Source organism: Eretmochelys imbricata, chromosome 25 (assembly GCF_965152235.1).
Source record: "Eretmochelys imbricata isolate rEreImb1 chromosome 25, rEreImb1.hap1, whole genome shotgun sequence".
NCBI lineage: Eukaryota > Metazoa > Chordata > Testudines > Cheloniidae > Eretmochelys > Eretmochelys imbricata.
In genome coordinates, this window is record NC_135596.1 from 8,606,493 (window position 1) to 8,629,282 (window position 22,790).

Sequence of the window (22,790 nt, forward strand, 5' to 3'; positions counted from 1 at the left end):
TTTCTTTTTACGGATACAGACTAACACAGCTGCTCCTCTGAAACCTGTCACCTCTGAAAAGCAGCCTATTTGTGCCGGGTTGATCGTGTGCAACTATCCCAGCTGATACATAAAAACAAGGACACTAAAAAATATCTGACACTAGACAGTGCTATAAGCTAACAGGCAATGAGCCAATGGTTGGAAGTTGAAGGCAGAAAAATTCAAATGATGTGCAAAATGAGGGTAGTGAGCCATTGTATATGATAGATCCAAAAAGGGATGTGGGACATTCACCGTCACATTGTTGGGTTTCATGTAGGAACCACTGGATGAGATTGTCGGGCCTGCATTATGCAAGAGGGTGAACTGCTGTATTACTAGCGCTTGCAATTTTATCACAAGTCTCTTGACATTTGGTGCTTTTCCTAAAGCCCCAGCTCCTGGCAGCATGTGATTAGCTGAGAATCGCAGCTGGCATTTAAATACAAAATACGTTTTTAACCCTTGTGGTTGCAGAGAAAAGCTTGAAAACTCGAACTCCCTAAGCAATGACACCGGGCGACAAATAAAAAGCCCTCCCCCCCCCGCCCCGAGTTTATTTTGAAAAAGGTTGTGATTTTTCCAGCCAATCTCAAGATTTTTCCTGCCCTCATGGTTTCTAAGCAGTTGGGGTTCGTAGCACTAAGCCTGTATGATCATGATGGTTCCTCTGGCCTTAAACATTGAGGCAAATGAAATCAAACGAGCCCCACCCCAAAGAGGTAGCAGGAGAAAGTTCGAAAGCACAAATAGGCGCAGAGTTGCTGTCTCCATGAGGCCAGGGACACCTCATTTTTCTTTTGAGTGTGACGTTCTGCTGGATTCTCCTCCTCTCTTGCACCATATAGATTCTGTTCCAGGACTGGAGGCTCAACCTCATCCTGGCATTTAACCAGCTGCAAAAGCCTCAGACGTGGCTCGGCCAGAAACGCTGATGCTATTGAAGGGCTGATGTCTCAGTCATTGAAAAGCTGCTGTTGTCTGTTTCACATAGTCAGTGTTGGATTCCTGGGATTAATCAAACTGCAGTGGGTCTTGGACACCTCTTGGTTTGGTTTGTTCCCAGTGGTGCTCAACATGACAGGTTTATGTTTATTATGTTAGCACCGTGGGGCTTCATCCTAGACCAGGGCCCCGGTGTGCTAGACTCTGAACAGATACAGATGAGAGAGTCCCTGCACCACAGAGTTTACCATCTAAATAGGCAAGACAGACAAAGGGTGAGGGAGGAAACAGCGACAGACAGAAACACCTCACCCGAGATCACGCAGCAGGTCACTGGCAGAGTCTGCCATAGAACCCAGGTGTCCTGCGTTCCAGCATCTGGACTGTCTGCGGTGTATCTGGCACATCCCAAGTGACAGGAGTTGAACTCCTGCTGAGGAGCTATGCAACAGGGTAGCTGGCCCCGTAAATGAAATCGGGCCCAGCTCCCCAGTTCCAGTCCAGGTGCACCCTAGTTTGGTGTAATGAGTGGGTGGGGCTGGACCCGGGAGTTATAAATGGGAGACAGCCCAAAGGCAAGCGAAGAGTCCAGAGTGAAGAGCTGGGGGTGTCTAGAGAAGCAGAGAGAGCTCAGGAGAGCTGGGCTGAGAGTGTCAGGGAGGGGACACCCTCGGAGGAGGGAGCGGTCAGAGTTCCCTAGCAAGTAGTGGAGTCAGTTCAGGAGGGTGAAAGCAGCAGGCAGTCGGGGGCGGGGTCACACACAGACTTCCCCAGGCCAGAGAGGGCTGAAGGCTGGCAGCTGCAGAGGGAGATGCCTGCTGGCTCTCTGGGCGCTGAAGCCGGTGGGCCTGTGAGAGCTGAAGGCTGGGGAATGATAGAGGAGTGACCCCGCTGGTGAAGAGCTAGAGCCTAATTTGAGCATGAGCAGGGCAAAGAAGCATCCCAGGGAGAGGGGCTGGAGTGAGGCACAGTGAGAGACTCCAGATCCATACCTGAGAGGTGAGCATGGTGAGAAATGCCAGAGCTCTACTCGAGGGGGTGAGTGGACTGCTAGGACTTGAAGATGGACTGTACTGTCTGGACTGTGCTGGGGAAATCTCAGTTGTGGTGGTGGGACTTCTGTAGTAAGTTAACCCCACAAAGGGCTATTTATACTCCAAAAACTGGCTGCGTGTTACTGGGTTTTCTGCAGGAGGGAAACTGAGGCAGGGGGCTGCTTGCAGGCCTACCCTGAGGCCAGAATGGGGCATTCTGGAGGCAACCTCCCTATGACCAGCCTATAGCAAAAGGACTACACCTACCAGACAAAAGATGACCCAAGAGATGTGGGCAGGGTTATCAGATAGGTCCAGGGACAAGAGTTACCAAGAGGCTCAGAGACTTCCCAAGCAGTGGAAGAGTGAAACTTACTGATAGCAGCAGTGAAACTGACTGGTGTCTTGCACTGTTTGGCAAAGCTACGCGCAGCAGCCTAACCAGGCGAGCTGTCTGACCACAAACTCCGGCAGACCTCACTGTCTTGGTGTGCCCAGGGATCATGTGTGGCAGGTTTTCGTCCTATCGAGGAGGGCTAGAAACCTAATTTGTTTATAAAAAGAAATCTTAAATTCTGCAGAAATTGGGACCATCGCTGGGTTCTGGGTTTGTACCGGACGGAGCACAATGGGGCCTTGGTTCTTATGGTGGCTTGATTTAGGCACCTTCACTCACCACGGGGAGCTTCCCACTTGCCACTGATGATGAGAATTCATTATTTATACTGCGGTAGCACCTAGGAGCCCCCCTTCATGGACCAGGCCTCCATTGTGCTAAGCACTGTCCGAACACATAGCATAACGCTGGTTCCTGCCCCAAAGCCCCCACAGTTGTAGCTGTGATGCTGGCCGACCAGTTGCCAGCACACGCCAAGGTCCCCATGCCTTGTGGGACGCTGATGAATGCGTATCTGGAATCAGTCTGGCTCACCTGTGTGTTAATATTGTTGAAACAGGTATTAAAATGATTTAAATACACTTAGCGTTTAGACCTTGTTGAACGCTTGGAAGTTGCTGCCTGCATTCATCTCGCCTATAACATCTGCAACCCATAGTGTAAGGTAATATTTCAATGTATATATTATAAGCCTCTATGATAGTGTAAGTCACCAGATAGGAGAGAGACATTAACTAGAGTGCTGATCTCCAACAGAAGGTCTTATGTTCTGGCCAACTAGGAAGGCCCATTGGTGCTAGACAAACTATTGTGGAACATTAAAGAAGACAAAAGACTTTATTGATTGCTCTTCCTCCCCCCACACCCTCCCCCCCACACAGATGAGTCATGCAAGTGAATTCCTCCCATCAGCTGAGTTTGCAGCTCAGAGTGAAAGCGGGAAGAGAATAAAAACCCCTAACAATAAGAAACTGTATCTCTAAGCTGCTTGGACTCTGGAGGTCAACATTTTCTAGGCATAAGCAAGAGGTCCCCAGCTGTTTATCCTGGGTTAGCCCTAAAGGACCTATTGAGTAAGCTTATTATAGAAGCTTCTATTACCTTTTGAACTTAAGATTGTAACTCATTTGTGTATCCATGTTCACCTGCTTTAACCTTGTAAACAACTCTTCTTTCCTTTTCCTATTAATAAATCTGTAGTCAGTTTATTATAGGATTGGCTAAAAGCATTGTCTTTGGTATGAGATCTAAGGTGCAATTGACCTGCGGTAAGTGATTGAGCCTTTGGGACTGGGAGTGACCTGAATACTGCTGTGTACGGGACCATTTATCACAAAAGCAGGCTTACCTGGGTGGCAAGACAGATCGGAGTACACCAGGGGACAGTCTGTGACTCCGTGTTAAAGCTGTCAGAGCACCTGAGATGTTTACACCGGATAATTGGTTGGTGAAATCTAAGTACACCACTCACAACCAGTTTGGGATTTGTGCCATGGTTCTAACCAGTCTGCCCTGAGGCTGGTGCTCATGTCGCTCAGGACAGCTTGACAGGCGTAATCGACACCGAGGAGACAGTTGGATTTTCTCAGCATTCCAACGCAATTCAGAACGTTCTGCTGCAATAGACGGCAGTGTAGTAACGGTATCTGCCGCATTCCTATTGCTTTGGCATCTTTACTTTTGCCCCTGTTGAAATCAAGGCGGGGTTGCTTTTGATTCCGACAGGAACGGGATGGGGCCTTCCTTGTCAAATGGCAAATAACGTACAGCTGCCAATTCCTGACGGGTCTTTCCATTTGATGGCATGTGACCATGGACAAAAATCACAAAAACAGGCCAAGGGCCAGATCCTTCGCACCATTGAAGTCCATGATAATTTGCTGCTGAGTATCCAGCTCACTTTCTCCTAACACAGAACAAGAAATGTTATCAAAATAAGGAAATTCCTAATGCTACCGTCTCTTTCTGCTTCACTGCCTAGATCCCTTCCTGGTATCCTTCTGAAACAGATTTAAAGAATGTGAGGGAGGGGGGGAAGGAGAAGGGCGCCATTTAAGATTTTGGTGGGGTGGAGGGCGACTTTAACTGTGATTCCAGAGGCTACTTAGGCACTTGAAACCTCTAGTTTTTTTGGCAGATAACTTAGCAATTAGCTGGCAGGAGCACTGTAGCTAATTCCTATATAAAAGAAAGAAAATTAAAGAAATATTAGATCCACTCAGCTCTAATACTAACATGTTCTGACATCTTGTGGCAAGTCACTTAAGGGACACTGGCTAGGTTTAAGATTTTAATGTATATTCTTACTTTGTTATTAACTCTGTCAGAAGAGAGACCCCGTCAGGACTTGTATCTCAGTTCTGGGAGGGAAGTAGGGAGTAGTGGGTTACAGCAGGGGGCAGATACAGCTGGGTTCTATATAAGAACATAAGAACGGCCATACTGGGTTAGACCAATGATCCATCCAGCCCAGTATCCTGTCTTCCGACAGTGGCCAATGCCAGGTGCCCCAGAGGGAATAAACAGAACAGGAAATCATCAAGTGATCCAACCCCTGTTGCCCATTCCCAGCTCCTGGCAAACAGAGGCTAGGAACACACAGAACATGGTGTTGGATCCCTGCCCACGCTGGCTAATAGCCATTGATGGACCTATCCTCAATGAACTTATCTAGTTCTTATTGGAGCCCTGTTACAGTTTCGGCCTTCACAACATCCCCTTCACAACATCCCCTTCCACTGGTTGACTGTGAAGAAATACTTTCTTTTGTTTGTTTTAAATCTACTGCCTATTAATTTCATTGGGTGACAACCAAGTTTTTCTGTTATGGGAAGGAGTAAAGAACATTTCCTTATTCAAGTTTTCCACACCATTCATGATTTCATGGACCTTTATCATATCTCCCCTTAGTCGTCTTTTCCAAGCTGAAAAATCCCAGTCGTTTTAATCTTTCCTCATAAGAAAACCGTTCCATACCCCTAATCATTTCTGTTGCCCTTCTCTGTACCTTTTCCAAATCCAATTTATCTTTTTTGAGATGGGGCAACCACATCTGCACGCAGTATTCAAGATGTGAGCGTACCATGGATTTATATAGAAGCAATATGACATGTTCTGTCTTATTATCTCTCCCTTTCCCAATGATTCCCAATATTCTGTTCGCTTTTTTGATTGCCACTGTACATTGAGAAAATATTTTCAGAGAACTCTCCACAATGACTCCAAGATCTCTTCCTTGACAGGTAACAGCTAATTTAGACCCCATCATTTTGTATGTATAGTTGGGATTATATTTTGTCAGGTGCATTACTTTGCATTTATCACCATTGAATTTCATCAGCCATTGTGTTGCCCAGATTTGTGAGATCCCTTTGTAACTCTTCGCAGTCGGTTTTGGACTTAACTGTCTTGAGTAACTTTGTATCATCTGCAAATTTTGCCACCTCCCTGTTTACCCCTTTTCCCAGATCATTGATGAATATGTTGAACAGCACAGGGCCCAGGACAGACCCCTGGGGGACACCACCATTTACCTCTCTCCATTCTGAAAAGTGACTGTTTATTCCCACGTTTTGTTTCCTATCTTTTACCTGGAATGCCTGGCAATGCTTTCAGGATCATTTTAGGATCCTTAATTTAATTTAATTTAATTTAATCACCCTGGCTCTGTTTATAGAATCATAGAATATTAGAGTTGGAAGGGACCTCAGGAGGTCGTTTAGTCCAACCCCCTGCTCAAAGCAGGACCACTCCCCAATTTCTGCCCTAGATCCCTAAATGGCCCCCTCAAGGATTGAACTCATAACCCTGGGTTTAGCAGGCCAATGCACAAACCACTGAACTATTATAAACAAACTTCCTGCAGGGCAGAAGCTGGGAGCAGCGCAGAACTCGTCACATATCACACACAAGCTGTGTTGCTGTTAAGAGCCACGTCTGGGGCTAGGGCATGTGCTGTGAGCAGACCTCAGGTAAGAAACTTGGGGGGGGGGGGAAGACCCCCCCCCAGCACCCGCTAAATGCCGCCCCTGAGGAAGGAACACAAACCAGGAACCAAAGGTGGGGGTACAATGGCAGGACACCTGACAAGCCAGTTGTATTGACAGGAGAGAAGAACATAAGAACGGCCAGACTGGGTCAGACCAATGGTCCATCTAGACCAGTATCCCATCTTCCGACAGTGGCCAGTTCCAGATGCATCAGAGGGAATGAAAGGAATAGAGCAATTAACACGTGATCCATCTGTGACTGGGTGTATACACTCTGCCCTAGAACTGAAGGGTTTAGAGGGCAATTCTCAGCCCAAACGACCCCGCCCAGCCACACCTGCAAAGCATGCTCCAGGTGGAGGTGAAGCTTAAAAGGAAGCCAGACCACTAGGAAGGGGGCTGAGAAGGCAGGGAGAAGGACCTGCCTTGGGAGCTCCTGAAGAGGCATGCTGCAGGAGCCTCCTTTTGGAGAAAAGGACCCTACCTGCTGGGCCCAGACAAACTGAAGGCACAGTGTGTGTGTTTTTCTATTACCTTTTCTCGACAGATTGTAAAACTTGGACAAGAGAGGGGTGGTAGGAAGTGGACCAGGGAGGGCAGCCTCAAGGTGCTCCTGGATGTTGGACCTTTGCTAACTCCTACAGGGTCCTGGGCCAGAGCCCAGTGGCCTGGGAGGGCCTGGGCTCCCCTACCAAACCCTTTCCACATTAAGGAGGTCCTGATCCCCTAACCACTAGATGATGCTTCCAATGAGCACCGACCATCTCATCACCCCTTGTCATCCACTCCCAGCTTCTGGTAGCCAGAGGTTTAGGGACACCCAGAGTATGGGGCTGCATCCCTGATCATCTTGGCGAATAGCCATTGATGGACCGATCCTCTAGGAGCTTATCTCATTCTTTTTTTAACTCAGTTATACTTTTGGCCTTCACAACATCCCCTGGCAATGAGTTCCACAGGTTGTCTGTGCATTATGTGAAGAAGTACTTCCTTTTTTGTTTTAAACCTGCAGCCTATTGATTTCATTGGGTGAAATGGGGTGGACCCCTATTATCTTGGGACAGAGGGTCTGGCACTCTGCACGGGTGTCCCAAGGCTCTATGGGATAAAGGCTTGGATTCCTCAGAGAACCCTGGGACTCTGCATAGTTAGCAGGTCATGACTAGATCTGTGCAAATAATGGGTTTGTCAAGTCAGAAAAATTAAAAATTGGGGTGAACCGAACAGAATTTTTAAAGGTTTACGATTTAAAAAATTTAAGAAATTTTTGAACTAAAAAAAAAATCAAAATGTTTCATTTAGAAAACATTGAAACAATATATTTTTGGGTTTATTAACAAACAAAACAATTCCGTGAGACCGCCGCAAATTCATGAAACACTTTGATGTTGCCAAATTTGCATTGTTCACCCCTCCCCAAAAAAGCGTCTGTTCAGAAAATTTCACTCCATTCTAGTCCTAACACCAGACCAATTTACATGAGACTGCTGCTCCCTTCTCCCAGAGGCTACAGATTATCTGTGACAACTTTCGTTTGAGTTACTTTCCAACCCCTTGCCTCACTCCACTAGGTTTTGCCCAGCAGGGTGGCATGATCCCTGATAAGCAGCACAGTTATCAGTCTTACACTCTCATCTCTCCTTATCTCTCTGGATAAGGCCTCTGTGAGGCCTTTTTCCTATCCCAGAAGAAGTTGCTTGGCCCTTAGCCCCTGGAGCCCTTGCTCCCATATGCTCTGATTCTGCAGCATTTACATATCTCCTGCAATCAGGGCTGCAGAGGGCCCCCTATCCCAGGGGTGATTATTTTATGGGATGTTTGAAATAGCTCACGGTTAATGAAGACTCCCTTGTCCCAGGCCACTTGGTTGTTCTCAGAGATGTAACAGGGGCCTATTGGATAACACAATGTGACGGGATCCCTGGGGTTCAACCTGGGACTGTGAGACCACTGTGCCCCCTTAACTCATTATCATGGGTTGTCTCTCACAATGCCTTACTGGTAACAAGCAGCAAACCCCTCCAGGTGCTATTACCACTCAGTACAGTTGCATGTGGAGCCCAACATCCGGCTAGATTGCATGAATCCCAGAGACACTCACAAAGCACACAGAGAAAGGCACCAGCCAAATCCCCCCCGCTCCCAGCCTTGTACCTCAGGAATATACTATCTTGCACTGCTCAAGACTCTTTCTTGAGCCATGCAATTTTGTTAATTGATTTACCTCTTCATCAATGGAAAGGCTGGACATACACCAGCCTTTGTAACCTGAGCAGGTTTACCAAGCACTTCAGTCAAACTCACTGGTAAGGATAAACATTAGAATAAGTTTATTGATTACAAAAGATAGATTTTAAGTGATTATAAGTGATAGGGGAAAAGTCATAGTAGTCATCAAAAGAAAATAGAAGATAAGGACAGTCTAAATTCTCAACCTTATTAAATTAGACAATATCCGAACTAAGCAGTTTTTCTCACCCTACTGGATACTGCAGGTTTGTTACAGTCTTTCATATGCAGGCTCTCCCTGTTAGCCTGGGGACCAGTCTCCTCAGCTCCAACGTTCTCATTGCCTTCAGCATGGGTAGGAGAGGAGAAAGGGGATGGAGGCCAAATCGTTTTTGTCCTATTTTATATCCTCATTCCATGTGCATAGAGAACACAATTCCAGGTGTGTCTGGTAGGCATTGCTAAGTCACCTGGCAAGGTTGAGCAATTCCACTGGTGTGGCCTTGTGCAAGTAAGTCATTGAATTTTAGCTCTCTTGCTTGATAATAGCTGTTTTTTTAGTTGTTCAATCCCTGCCTGGGCATTGGTTACCTCCCTTAGTGTTATTTCTGGGGAGCTAATATCTGGGCGATTCCCAAATTTACAGCATATTTTAGTGACAACCATACAATGCAATCTCATAACTTCATTTGCATGAATGATATCCATATTTAGATGGAACAATGGGTTTCAGCAGATCATAACTTTTCCCATGGTACTTTACATGGGATGCTTTATATGAAATATCACAATTATATATGGGGGTTATAGGCACTCCCGCGAGGGACAGAGTGTCACACACATTCTTCCCTGCAACAAGGGGCCTGAAAGGAGACTGTGTCTTGGCCATAATCCCCAACCTCTTCCTGACAGTTCCTTCCCAGACAGAGCAAAGCAACTTTGGAGAAGTTGGTGTCCATCATTAGCTTTGCCATGCCCAAGTCAATGAACAAAGGGGAAACAATTTTTTCCTTAGATATGCAGACATCCTCAGCTGAGTAGAGACGCATGGGGCCTGATTCTCCATGGCTCTGCATCTCTCCTAGTCATTTACACCAGTGAACAACATGGGCAGAGCACAGAGGCTGCATGGTCCAGTGGTTGGAGCATGAGCCTGGGACCTGGTTTCAATTCTGTGCTTTGCCACAGGCTTCCTCGGTGACCTTGGGCAAGTCCCTTAGGGCTGATCTACCCTAGAAGTGCTAGAGCGGTGGGTGAAGACCCTCTATACTCCTGAGGTGTCGTGAGGATACACATGTCAAAGATTATGAGGGGCTCAGACATGACGGGACCAGATAAGTACCTTTGCTAGAATGTTACCAGATCCAAATGGTAGAGCGTGGCAGATCTGCAAGCAGTGCCCAGCCTCAGTTACCCTCTTCCAGAATTCCCATGCAGCAAGCTATAAATCCCCTGTGTGGGGTTAATTTAGTCATTTTCCTGACTGCTGGAAGGAGCCCTTGTTATCTCTCCAGTCAGTTTGCTGGGAAAATGGGTGGTCTGCGTTCCTTTCTCGGTTACCTGGCTCCCATCTGTGCAGTATCTGAGGGGTCCTGCAGCGTGGCTCGTCAAAGGAGGCGAGTGCGAGGATGGTCCTCCTTCCCCCACAATGTCCATTCCGTGTTTCCGTTTATACGGGAAGGCCAGTATCCTCCTTCCCGCACATGTGTGAGTGCTCCCCATGTGCTACAGGGCCATGCAGAGACAATGAGGAAGCTGGGGCGATTGATACAGATGAACCATCTATTCTGGTTGCTTGAGGAAAGGCTATTGAGTCAGTAACATATGCTCCGGAATGTCTGACTCCCAGTCCCCATGCTGCAACCACTAGCCCCTACTCCCGAGCCTCATATACCACCAATCCACTCACACATGGGGCGAGTCCCACCGGACACAGCCTCACCATCCAAACTATCTAATAGTCAGTCTCAAAAAGACAGTTCCCGCCCCAGGGGCTGTGAAACTGCACCTCCCTGCATGTTGTACTTTGGATGATGCTGTTCGGCCTAGTTCCATATGTTTGAAGGTGTCTTTTTTTTTTTTCAACACCCACCAAAACAACCCTTGATTAAAAAACTCGTGCGCCCTCCGGGAAATCTACGGAAAGGAACCAAATTTGGGAACAGAATTTTCTCTCAAGCTCGTGGCACTGTTTGCATACACCCTGTGATTGCACTTGGGTGTATTCTTTTTGCTTTTCTGGACCGCTGTTTTGTAAAACAAGAAGGCCTGTTTGAAAGGAGAGAGGGGGCTAAGCCACTGGAGAAACTGAGCACTTAGAAAGGGGAAGCAAGCATGCTGCTTCCTAGCAATGCTCCCCCGATCCTGCGCTCTTGTTTAATAAATGGGCCTGGCATTTACAGAGTAATTCTCCACTCCTTGGCAGCCAGTCCTCTGAAGTCCAGGAATCCAGATGTTTCAGTCGCTCGAATTTCTTCATTACATCGTTTTTGGGCTGCGGTGTCGATTTTCCCTTCCAATAATGAACTCAAACTCCATGGCTCAGTGTTGCAAGCTCACTTCTCTTTTCTTTGAGTCAATAAACTGGGAGCTGCCAGTTCTGGGAGGTTCGGGTTAATAAAAGCTTGTTTTCCTGTTGGAAAGCACATGGCCCGTGTTTGTTTGTGCATGGGGCATTCATTACACCGTGCTTTATTCTCAGATCCCGTTGATTATAGTATCGTTAAAATAAGAGGGTTCAGTTGATCCCTTGAAGGTTGCATTGCCATTTTGGGCATCCGTGCTGGGAGCTATATTGCTGTTGGACCAGCTAAGTCAATATTCATAAATCGTAACCTAGGGTATTTATTTTGCATGTGCTCCTAAAGCCTTGGCAGCTGATGGAAAACCCGATCCAAAGGGCCAAATGATTCACTGTGCAGGTTCCTGAAAACTTCCAAAAATAGCCAGAGATGTTTCTAGCTGGTCCAATCAAACCCCCCACCTGATCCTGGTGAAAATCTCCTCCTGTGTCCCAACTTTCAGGGAAAGGGAAAAAACCTCGCACTTAGCAGGACTCCAATAATAAATAATAATACAGACTATGCCTCCTTAAAACTCCCTCTGTTGTGACGGCTCCATAAAACTTGACCATGGCTGTGGAGCTCAGCTGTTCTCAGTGGTGGCAGATGGCGGAACAAGAAGCAACGGTCTCAAGTTGCAGTGGGGGAGGTCTAGGCTGGAGATGAAGAAACACTATTTCACTAGGAGGATGGTGAAGCACTGGAATGGGTTCCCTAGGGAGGTGGTGGACAAAGCCCTGGCTGGGATGATTTAGTTGGGGTTGGTCCTGCTTTGAGCAGGGGTTGGACTCGATGACCTCCTGAGGTCCCTTCCAACCCTAATCTTCTATGATTCTATGTTGCTTTTCACTCTGCTCACTGTTACCTGAGCTCCCTCCTCTGCCTGTCAGATCCAGTCTCTTGTATTAGTAATACAATAATAATCATGATCATTTATATTGCAGTAGCATCCAGAGGCCCCAACTCAGATGAGGATCCCATTCCTATGGGAAAATAGAGCTAAACTTGCGTCCTGGAAGTAGTCCAATTGGACTGTGAACTTCCGTTAAGCAAGTCTTTGGGGCCTGAATATTTTAGAGGCCAGGGCCATACTGTGCACTCAGACACCCTAATTGGAGCTATGCAGTGCTTGGTGCTGTACAAACATGGACAAACACATGGTCCATATTCTCAAGTACTTGCCTTTTGCACGGTGTCCTCCACACTGCATACCAGCCACTAGGCCAGTATAAATAATATTGTTACCAGATCAGCTTAATGCACCGTGCAAATCGTAAGCACCTTGGAAATGGGGCTGCTTTCGAGAGTGAACTTGGAGAGGCCAGGTGTGCGCTGACAGTGTTGAAAGCAAACACTTACAGGCGGTTTTGAGTTATTCCATTAATTCCTTGGCAATTTTTTTTATTATTTCAGGGTATTTTTTTTATATATATATAGGCTTGGAAGGATTAGATTTTTATCAGTAAATGTCAATAAATGTTGATTTCCCTGGACACACACAAACCGATGGAAAAAAAATACTTCCATCGATAATAATAGCAATGTACAGATAGGCAAAGTAAGAAAAATGCGGCTTGAGAATTGATTGAAGTTTGATTTATGACTAAAATTTTGATATATGAGGTTGACTGTTTGGTTTTAAACAGTTGTAAAGCTTTAATTTTTCCTGCAACTGTGAAAATGTAACTTGATAAAAAAGTTTGAAACATGCTTTAAAAGCCCCATGATTCTGCACAAGTGTGAGCATTTAACTAGATCAAAAGTGTTTTTAAAATGCTTAAAAATAAACACTGATGTTATCCGCTGAAATTCTAAAAAATGAAAATTGAATTCTGCCAAGCCTATTTTTACAGTCGCTGTTGAAATGATCATAGCACAGAGCTGGATTTATGAGAGAACAAAGTGAATTTCACTTGGGAAAATAGACAGTCTTTTGCATCTACATTTTGCCGTTGATTGACACGGGGGTTTGGCTTTGTGTCTGGTCTGGCCGCTTCAGACTCCGTGGTCAGATACACCCTAGAGTCTTGGCCAGATACCCACTGGAATGGCTTGCTGAATGCATTGTGGCTCAGTGTATCGTTGCCTGAATTGGCTGGCTGTAAGTGAAGCTGTTAAAAACCTGGTGGCTGGTGCCTATGCAGAAGGAGATCTGGAGTTTACAGCCAGGAGAATCACAGCTCTGCTTCTGCATAGAGAGACTGTCTCACCATTTAAAAATAACCCGAGTCTGAGAGCAAAATGAGCCATCATTGGCGGGATTCTCCATCGCTCTGCACCTTGTGCCACAGTTTACATTGGACCAAGCGGGTGTGAAATGCCACCACATCAGAATGGCGGCATTGTACACTCACTTTGCAGAGGTGTTAAATGACTCCATGAGCTGCAGGCAACAGGGAATCGGGCCATGGTGTTTGCAGCAGGACTCGACAGGGGAAACGAGTTCAGGGGTTTTTTTCTCTCACGTCAGCACCATTTTTCAGACTAGACAGCTCCTGTAACGCTCAAAGTATCCCCAGGACAGTGGTGGTTGGTACCCATTTTGCAATGGTGTAAATAACTCAGTGGGCTAGATCGACTGGTGTAGTTCCACTGAAATCAAGTCCCTGAGGATCTGGCCCAGCAATGTGGAACAACAGAGAAACAGGCCCCTCTGTGCACTGAAGTCTGAGAGACCTTTTCACTGCTCCTTGCTGTACTCTCCTAAGGAGTCTTATCACCATTACCACAGAAGCAGACCATTGGCCAAGCCCTAGCAATGGATGCACCATTCACTTGGACGTTTTCTCGCTTAGCTGTAGGCTTCACTTTCTAGGAGGGGGCATCAAACTCCCTCTGCGGAGCGCCCTTCTAAGTGTCACAGGTGAACCGCGTCAGGGAAAAACACTGGTCAGGGGAACCACCATGGCAACGAATCGCAGAGCCTGGGTCTACAGACTGCAGCTTGCGCTATGGCATTAGAACCACCCATGTAGACGTTCCGGCTCTGGCTGGAGCTCGGGGTTCTGAAACCCACCCCCTTCACTGGGCATCAGCTGCAGTCCAAGCTGGACTGTCTTCCTGGCTATTTTTAGGGCCGTAGCACAAGCCCAAGTCTGTAGACCTGGGTTCTGAAACTCGTTGCCTCGCAGGGTGTTTTTTGCTGTCTAGATGTACTCTAAGTCAAGGGTATGTCTCCACTGCCCACTAAGCCCAGGCTCTGTCTCACGTTTGAGCCTAAGCCCCTCTTCCATCCACACACAAATCAGTCTGACTCAGGTCAGCAAGTACGCAGGGGCCAGGTCGTAGGACCCTGCAGTGCGGTGGAGGGGTCAGAGCCTGAGTCCTGCTGTAACTTGGGTCCCAGCCCTGTCATTCTGCGGCATGGACACAGCTCAAGCCGCAGGCCTGAGTTAGACGGTCGGTGTACTGACATATGGCTGGGGACCGACTGGCTAAGCAGCAGTTCTTCAGAAAAGGACCTGGGGATTACAGTGGATGAGAAGCCGGATATGAGTCAGCCGTGTGCCCTTGTTGCCAAGAAGGCTAACGGCATATTGGGCCGCATTAGTAGGAGCATTGCCAGCAGATGGAGGGAAGTGATTATTCCCCTCTATTCGGCACTGGTGAGGCCACATCTGGAGTAATGCGTCCAGTTTTGGGCCCCCACTACAGAATGGATGTGGACAAATTGGAGAGAGTCCAGCGGAGCACAATGAAAATGATTAGGGGGCTGGGGCACATGACTTACGAGGAGAGGCTGAGGGAACTGGGCTTGTTTAGTCTGCAGAAGAGAAGAGTGAGGGGGGATTTGATAGCAGCCTTCAACTACCTGAAGGGGGGTTCCAAAGAGGATGGAGCTCGGCTGTTCTCAGTGGTGGTAGATTACAGAACGAGGAGTAATGGTCTCAAGTTGCAGTGGGGAAGGTCTAGGTTGGATATTAGGAAAAGCTTTTTCCCTAGGAGGGTGGTGAAGCACTGAAATGCGTTACCTAGGGAGGTGGTGGTATCTCCCTCCTTTGAAGTTTTTAAGGTCAGGCTTGACAAAGCCCTGGCTGGGGTGATTTAGTTGAGGATTGGTCCTGCTTTGAGCAGGGGGTTGGACTAGATGCCTCCTGAGGGCTCTTCCAACCCTGATCTCCTATGATTCTATGGCCACATCAGCAAGGCTGTGAAACAAGGGTCCAGCAATTGTAAGCTTCGGTTTAAAATGCAGTGCGGAGGCTCAGGCGCGGGCTTGGAAACACCAAGTCCATGAGCCTGGGTCCCCCAGCCCCACGTTTCCAATGCAGTGTAGACATCCCCAACCACCGCCTGTTGTGGGCTCCTGTCCAGCCCCCAGGGCTCCGCTGGGCTGGCTGTTCCCATTGCGTCAGTCGAGAGGAGACCCCAGGCTGTAACTTTGTATATTCCACTCCAAAATCGACCACTCAGTGGTGAGTGGGGTCTTCCTAGCTAGCACATACAGCTGGCCATAAACAACCCTTTTCAATCGTAACCCATGCGGATTTGCTCAGAAGGCCTGAGGGTTGGTTACAGACTGAGCTTGCACAGGGGAAACTCACTGTTTCTACCCCAGGTAATAGCCCAGGAGCGGCTCTTCAGAGGTTAAGATGCGGCTCCTTGTATAGGCACCCACTCCGGGGCTGGAGCTGCTGGCGCCAACTTTCCAATGTGCCGGGGGGTGCTCACTGCTCAACCCCTGGCTCTGCCCCCACTCCACCCCTTCCTGCCCCCTCCCCTGAGCCTGCCATGCCCTCGCTCCTCCCCACTTCCCCCCAGAGCCTCCTGCGTGCCACGAAACAGCTGAGCGGGAGGTGCGGGGAGGGAGAGGGAAGGCGCTGATCAGTGGGGCTGCCGGTGGGCAGGAGGCGCTGGGAGTGGGGGGGAAGGGGGAACTGATGGGGGGCTGCTGACGTGTTACTGTGGCTCTTTGGCAATGTCCATTGGTAAATTCTGGCTCCTTCTCAGGCTCAGGTTGGCCACCCCTGGAATACCCCATCCAGCTGTCTGGGGATCTCCACAGCCCCACGAGACTGATGTCATTGCAGGTCTCTTGCATGTACTTAACTGTATGCCCGTGTCCTGCCTTGGACGTGAAATCTGCAGTGTGGTTATGAAGCTAGACGAGGCACTGCCAGTGAGCCAAAGAGCTGCCACTGAAAGAGGGTCCTCACGTCCTAAGTGGGATTGCAGCCACTCTGCTAAGAACCGTCCAGGGGATGGGAACAGAGCTCAGGTCTAGGTATACTTACTTCTGCCACAGCGCAGCAGTGGGAGAATGGACTACAGGACCCCTCACGTTCCTTCCTGCCCTACATGGCTGTGGCTCTATGAAACAAGGGTTCCTTTCCTGGCTCTGCCACCCACCTCCAGCTTCCCTTCTCTGTGCCTCAGTTTCCCACTAATGAGTCTCCCCTCCTTGGAAAAGCTGCATTTGTGACAAGAGCCACCTGTTAGTAGCAGGCATCTCCTCCTCCTCCCCGTAGTCTAATTAGACTGCCAGCTTTTCAAGACGTGGGCTATTTGTTGCTATGTGTTTAGGAAGCAGCTCCTCTGATCTTTATCTGCCCCTCTAGGTCCTACTGGAATACAAATACCAGTGGAGCTCTGTGGTGACAGCTACGAGGAGACGAGGTGTAGGGGACACCCCACGGCCACCTTCTTGGGTGACAAGCTAGCCGGTCTCTGGGATTATAGGTGGTTTGTGCTGCTGTGGTTTTGCAGAGCGGTCCCTGTGCACCAACCCCCTGCAGAAACAGTTACCTTGGTACTACCCTGCTCTATGCCCCAGCTTTGCCTCCCCCTGTCCCCAGAGCACAGCCTAGGCTGTGAGGTTGAGAATCCCATCAGAGGAGGGTCTGATGTAACCCATACCGGGCAGGATGGATTCCCAGAGCCTCTACATTGAACAGCCCATGGGATCAAACTGAGCAAAATTCCAATATCCTGTCTGGGTTTCTCGATCCCGGCTAGAGGGTTTGGGGAAGCTTGGAGGATCCTGCAGAGAGAGAAACCCAGGATTCCTGCTGGGAAAGCAATTAAATTTTTCGAGTGTCTGTTGTCTGGATTGCTGCAGTAAAATTTAGTTTATGGCCAATACGCTTCCATGACAACCCCTATCAAATGGCTGAAGTCCAGGCCCTATTCCGCCACAGTTCTCGCCTCTACCCCACAAGCCGACAGAGTAACTCTGTTCCCTGGCAGCAGTAGTCTGCCTTTACCCCCTATGTGGGCCAGCCGCTGGAGCGTGGCAAAACACACACTTTATGAGCAAGCTGCACTGTCCAGCCAGGCCCCCAAGTTTGCCAGAGGGCGTGCATTTGAGAAGCCGATTTACACACCCAGAGGCCTTTTGCTGGAGCCAAGAGTTAGGGGTGGGGGAACTGCAGGAGCTGATTTGAGAGGCTGTTTGTGAAAATACAGCCCACATCTCCAGGGGGGGCATGGGGCGTGGGGGGCATTTACAGGATCTACCACTCACAGGGTTTTAAACTGCCTCCCCTCACGGCAGGGTCTGAGGAACCCCATGAGGAAGAGAACCCAGGAGACAGTGAGCGTCTCTTTGGTGGCCATTGGCAGGGGCCACGCAGAAAGGGGAATCAATCCTGATCTTCCACATTTCCTCCTCTGGCTCCCGCAGCCTGAGCAAATCACAAAGCTGCTTCACATCTCAGCATTCCTTCCACTCTGCTCAGGCTTCCCCGGCCAAGCTGCGGGGGGTGCGCTTGTAAAAACTCCCCTTTCTTTCTCTCCTGGGTCTTCCCATCAGCAAGCTGCCTGCTGGAAAGAGGCAGAGAGGTGCTCAGACACTACTGACTCGAAGGTTTTACACACTTTTCCACTCAACCACAGTTTAAGTGCTGGCTGCCTCCACAGGGCTGCGGCTTAGTAGCTGGTGTGCTGCCCTGTGGCGGGCAGGAATATCCCGGGAGCGACTGTGCTTAGAAAAGAAGTCAGATGTTTTCAAAGCTGCTGCTTTTCTGCAGGTGCAGTTTGCTCCCATTGTGTTCTGAAGCGGGGTGGGCACCCGCTCGGGCCCGGAGGGGTTTAAGATAGCCCTGGGAGAGGGCTGGGGCAGGGGAAGAGCTGGGCTGATTGGCAGAGCAGCCACAGCTGGGGGCCATGCCCCACACAGACCCTGCGCCCGTGGGCCTTATAAAAGCCAGGGAGGCCAGGAGGAGAAGAGTGTACTCTTGTTAGCTTCTGAGAGGGAAGGACCTGGCTGCAGGGGCTCTAAGCAGAGTACCTAAATTGGATTGGAGCAGGGCTGGGGAGGGCCAGCCAGGAAAGCCCAAGGCTGTGGCCTACCATTAGGCCCAACAGGTACTGAGGTTGCAGCCCAAGGTTAGATAGAGGCAGCAGGTCCAAGCCCAACCTTGCCGGTGATGAGTGGCTCATGCTGCAGGGCGCGGGGGTTAGCTGGTGACTGGCAGGAGCCTACAACTGAGGCGAGGTAGGGATAGTCGGTGGGTGGCTGGGTTCCCCCGGGAGGGGGAGACCCAGAACTGTGGGGGTACTGCCAGGGGGCAGCCCCCAGTGGAAGGGGCACCGGGGTCCTGGGAGGGACATGGGAGCCAGGAGCAAGGTGAGACACCGGCCTGAAGAGGGCGCTCCGGAGGCTGGGATGCTAATTCCCAGAGACGACCAGCAGGGGGCGCCACCGCTGAGTCTGCGCCCGTTTAGTTCGTTTTTCTAGTATCTGAGCTCCTTCCAGTGGTGCATTAAGTCAGGGGTTCTCAACCGTTTTCTTTCTGAGCCCCCCCACCCCAACATAAGATTAAAAACGCCACGGCCCCCCCTGTGCCACAACAACTGATTTTCAGCGTGTACAAGCCAGGGTTGGCATTAGGGGCAGGGCAGTTCCCTGGGGCCCCACGCCACAGGGGCTTCTGTGAAACTAAGCTGCTCAGACTTTGGCTTCCACCTGGGTGGTGGGGCTCAGGGCCTGGGGCTTCAGCTCCATGCAGTGAGGCTTCAGCTTTCTACCCTGGGCCACTGCGAGTCTAATGCTGGTCCTGCTTGGTGCTTCCCCCCGCCACCCCGAAATGGGCTCATGGCCCCCAGGGGGCCCCGGAATCCTGGTTGACAACCACTGCATTAAGCCATGTGATAACACCCCTAGTGCTGCCTACACGGGGTCTTAGGGGCGGTTTAACTGCATTGCCCAGGGGTGGGGATTTTTCACCGCCCTGAGCGATGTTGCTGGGTCACTCTAATGCAGACCCGCCCTGAGACCATGGAATGAACTCCCCCAGGAACAAGGGACCATCACAACCCTCCCCACTTTCCAGTCCCATGCGCAAGGCTCATTTTTTTGACCTTGCTTCTGAGCTCTAAACACAGAACAACAGGTGCATGGGCATACCAGACCATGGAGTGCTTTGAAGAGAGGACTGAGACTTTGAACTTGATTCAATAGCTCAAAGGGCCAACCCCCTGCAGGGTGCTTGCAGGCTGGAGGCAAAACCAGGGTCCTGTTGGTTGGGGTGGTTTTTTTGGTTTGATTTGGTTTGGTTTTTCTTCTTTCAAGAGCTGGGCACATTCCAATCGATATGTATTACATTCAGCCAGCCTGAAATCCACTAGCACAGCAAGGAGATGCATTCTGGCCTGAACTTTTTAAAGTTCTGCCCTGTATAGGGTGACCAGATGTCCCAATTTTATGGGACAGTCCCAATTTTGGGGTCTTTTTCTTATAGGCTCCTATTATCCCTGTCCCGATTTTTTTCACACTTGCTGTCTGGTCACCCTAGCTCTGTACAGTTCAAACGTTGGTAATTTACACCCGAGAGGTGGCTGCATTTCACTGCTGGGCGAGGTGGTCCCTCTGAATGCAGCTTCTCATCACTTAATAAAGTGTGTTGGTGTTAGAGTTGCAAACTTTGGCATGAAAGGGGCTTTCGGTAATTTGGACATTACCCTTGCATGGCTCTTGAGGTTATGTCCCATCTGGGCTCCCATTCCTATTAGCCCTAACATTAGGGTCACCTGCTGCAGAAGATGAAGACCAAGTAAGGTCGTAGATGAGCCAAAATTATCTATCTATCTAATCATCTCAGGCTCTGCGCAACCAGGTGGGCAAAGAAGACCTTCCTTCACCCCCACACCAAATGAACTTCAAGGGGGCCCAAATTATTGTCAGGAAGGCCAAAATATGTAACGTTATCCAGCGCTGGGCAGTGGAACAGCCGCAGATTGGAGAGTCTTCGTTCCTTAGTTAAATTATAGATCACAGCAAAATATTGACACACTTGTCTGACTTTTTTTCTTTATTAAACTGTTAAAATCCAAGCATTCCCAAAGATCTAACTAGCCCCTGGACTTCTGATTGGTTTATTTTTTAACTGCAATATCCAGGGGACCCAAAATACCCACTTGCCCCCTGCTCCACCATAAAAGGACCCAAGAACTGGCCTTGATCTATGTATCTGTCTAGCATCCACCTGCCCCTTAATAGTTCAACCAGGCCTAAAAATTGCTCAGCTTGAAAGCCACAATGCCCCATGAGCCCCTCATCCTTCTATTCACTACCCCATTATCTTCCCCCTCCAAGTAATCCACAAAGGGTTCTTTATTCCTAGCCCCCATCAGCTTATTTGCCTGCCCTCTGGTTCTTACAGTGCCATTGTGCGTTGTCAGTCTCCAAGGGTGAAGCAGATCTTTCCTGACTGTTTCAAACTAAGACTGAGTTCCTGCCAACGTCCTAGACCGGCCATAACCAGAGCTCCAACAAACTGGTCCCCTCCCTTCACTCCCAGAAGCTGCCTTTTGTTCTGTTATCTCTTCCTCATTCTGCATTTCACAGTTTCAGATTTTTGAAGATAGTCAGCCGAGGACCGGCAGAGGGGTGCGGGGTGCACGGAACAGCCAATTCCTGGTGCAAAGTCTACACAGCTTGTAACAAATGCAGGCATGTCTCTGTACAAAGAAAAGTAGCAGTCTTGGCTAATTGCAACTGAACCCACAGGAAATGATCTGCACTAAACACAGCAAACTGAGCATGTAACTCCTAGCGGAACCACTTGGCCAAACCAGGCCTGGTCTGGTAGGTCTCTGTCATTTGCAAGGCCCGGCAGGCTTTGCAGAAGTGGATGGTCCAGGAACTTTGCTTGGACGGTTTTAGCCATGTTAGCCACTGGAAGTAGCGCTGGTAACGTGCTGGGTCCTTGTCCAGCTCCTGGAGATACTGGGCCAGCCCTTGAGCATTGGGAAAGTCATCAATGTGAATAAAGGCATCAGGGGGCAGAAAGCGCTCGTAGTTTTTTCGGGGGGGGCCGCAGACAACAGGCACAGCCCCTGAGCCCAGGGCATTGTTCCAGAGCTTCTCAGTGATGTAGTCCTCATGAAGCGAGTTCTCAAAGGCCAGGTAGAATTTGTACTGGGACAGGGTGGAGAAGTGCTTGTCCCGGGGCAGAGACATGTGATGGCTGCCGTATATATCCACGTGGAGGTATTTCTTCAGCTCCTGATAGTACTGCACCCGGCGGGAGGCTGGGTTCCAGTTACTCACTGCCCAGGCCACCAGCTTGGACTTGGCTGGGATGCTGAAGTTCTGGGGCTGGCTGAGGACCTCCAGCCACCCGTAGGGGGTGAAGATATCAGAGTCCCTCCGGTAAGACATGGTCAGGTTAAAGAGGTTATCCATGAAGCCCAGGTTAGGGCTGTGGCTGGGGGACTCCAAGTTGAACCAGATCCAGTACTGGAAAGGCGGCCGTGGGGCCTGGGGCAGTTTCTTTGGGCTGGAGCACACATCCCTGTGATGCACAATCACTGCATTGGCCTTGTGGTACCAGCTACGGTTGGCCGTGATGTGACAGTCCTGGATGCCAAAGAGCTCAGAGCATTTTCGCAGAGCAGCACGTTGCCCAAAGGGCCAGGTCCACAGGAGGATGGTCAGCTCCGAACCAGCCTCTGGAGCTGTGGGGTTGTTTCCAGGATGGACTGTGACTGAAGAGGAATTGCCAGCCCAGGCCTCTAGGCCAGGGTCCCTGGAGGGCCGAAGGTAAAGAAACAAACAGAAGGCGGTTACCAATTGGGAGAGAATAAAGATTAGGAGGTGCTTGCAGGGTGGGCTTTTCTTCTGGTCGCTGAGCGGCATTGCTGGCCTGGGAATGCAGGAGACACCAATAATGGCATGATTAGTGATAGCAATAACTGAACATGGTGGGGCTGGGCGGGAAGGAACAATGCCAAGAACTGGCAAAGCATGTCAGAAAGTGTTCCCCACAAATCTGAAGCAACGTGAAGCAGAATCACTCGCAGACTCACACCAAAGGCAAACAAGTTCTTTGGCGCCCTACACCAACCCGCCCCTGCTGAAATAACCTCATTTAGGTATGATGCTGCCCTTGTGGCTGGGAATTACCCCGAGCAAACTGGGTTGCCCAGAGAAAACTGAAATGGTTAGTCCTTTCCAACCACTTAGACCTCGTCTACACTACAGTTTACTTTGGTAGAACTTACATCTCTCAGGGGTGTGGATTATCCACATCCCTGAGTGACACTAATTACCCCAACCTAGGCGCCGGTGTTGACTTAGCTTCCGCCTTTCATGGAGGTGGAGTCATTAAGCTCTCTCCCGCCGGCTTAGGGTGTCACCCCCATAAGTATTACAGTTGTGTAAATGGAGCCG

The 22,790-nt window shown here is 49.4% G+C and overlaps 1 protein-coding gene across 1 annotated transcript; it reads right to left on the reverse strand.

Moving 5' to 3' along the window:
* Positions 1 to 21,167: 21,167 nt before the first annotated feature.
* On the reverse strand, positions 21,168 to 22,256 carry LOC144280305 (4-galactosyl-N-acetylglucosaminide 3-alpha-L-fucosyltransferase FUT6-like). Its single transcript, XM_077842217.1, has one exon. It carries the CDS (start codon positions 22,254 to 22,256, stop codon positions 21,168 to 21,170), a length of 1,089 nt encoding a protein of 362 aa, XP_077698343.1.
* Between the last annotated feature and the right edge of the window lie 534 nt (positions 22,257 to 22,790).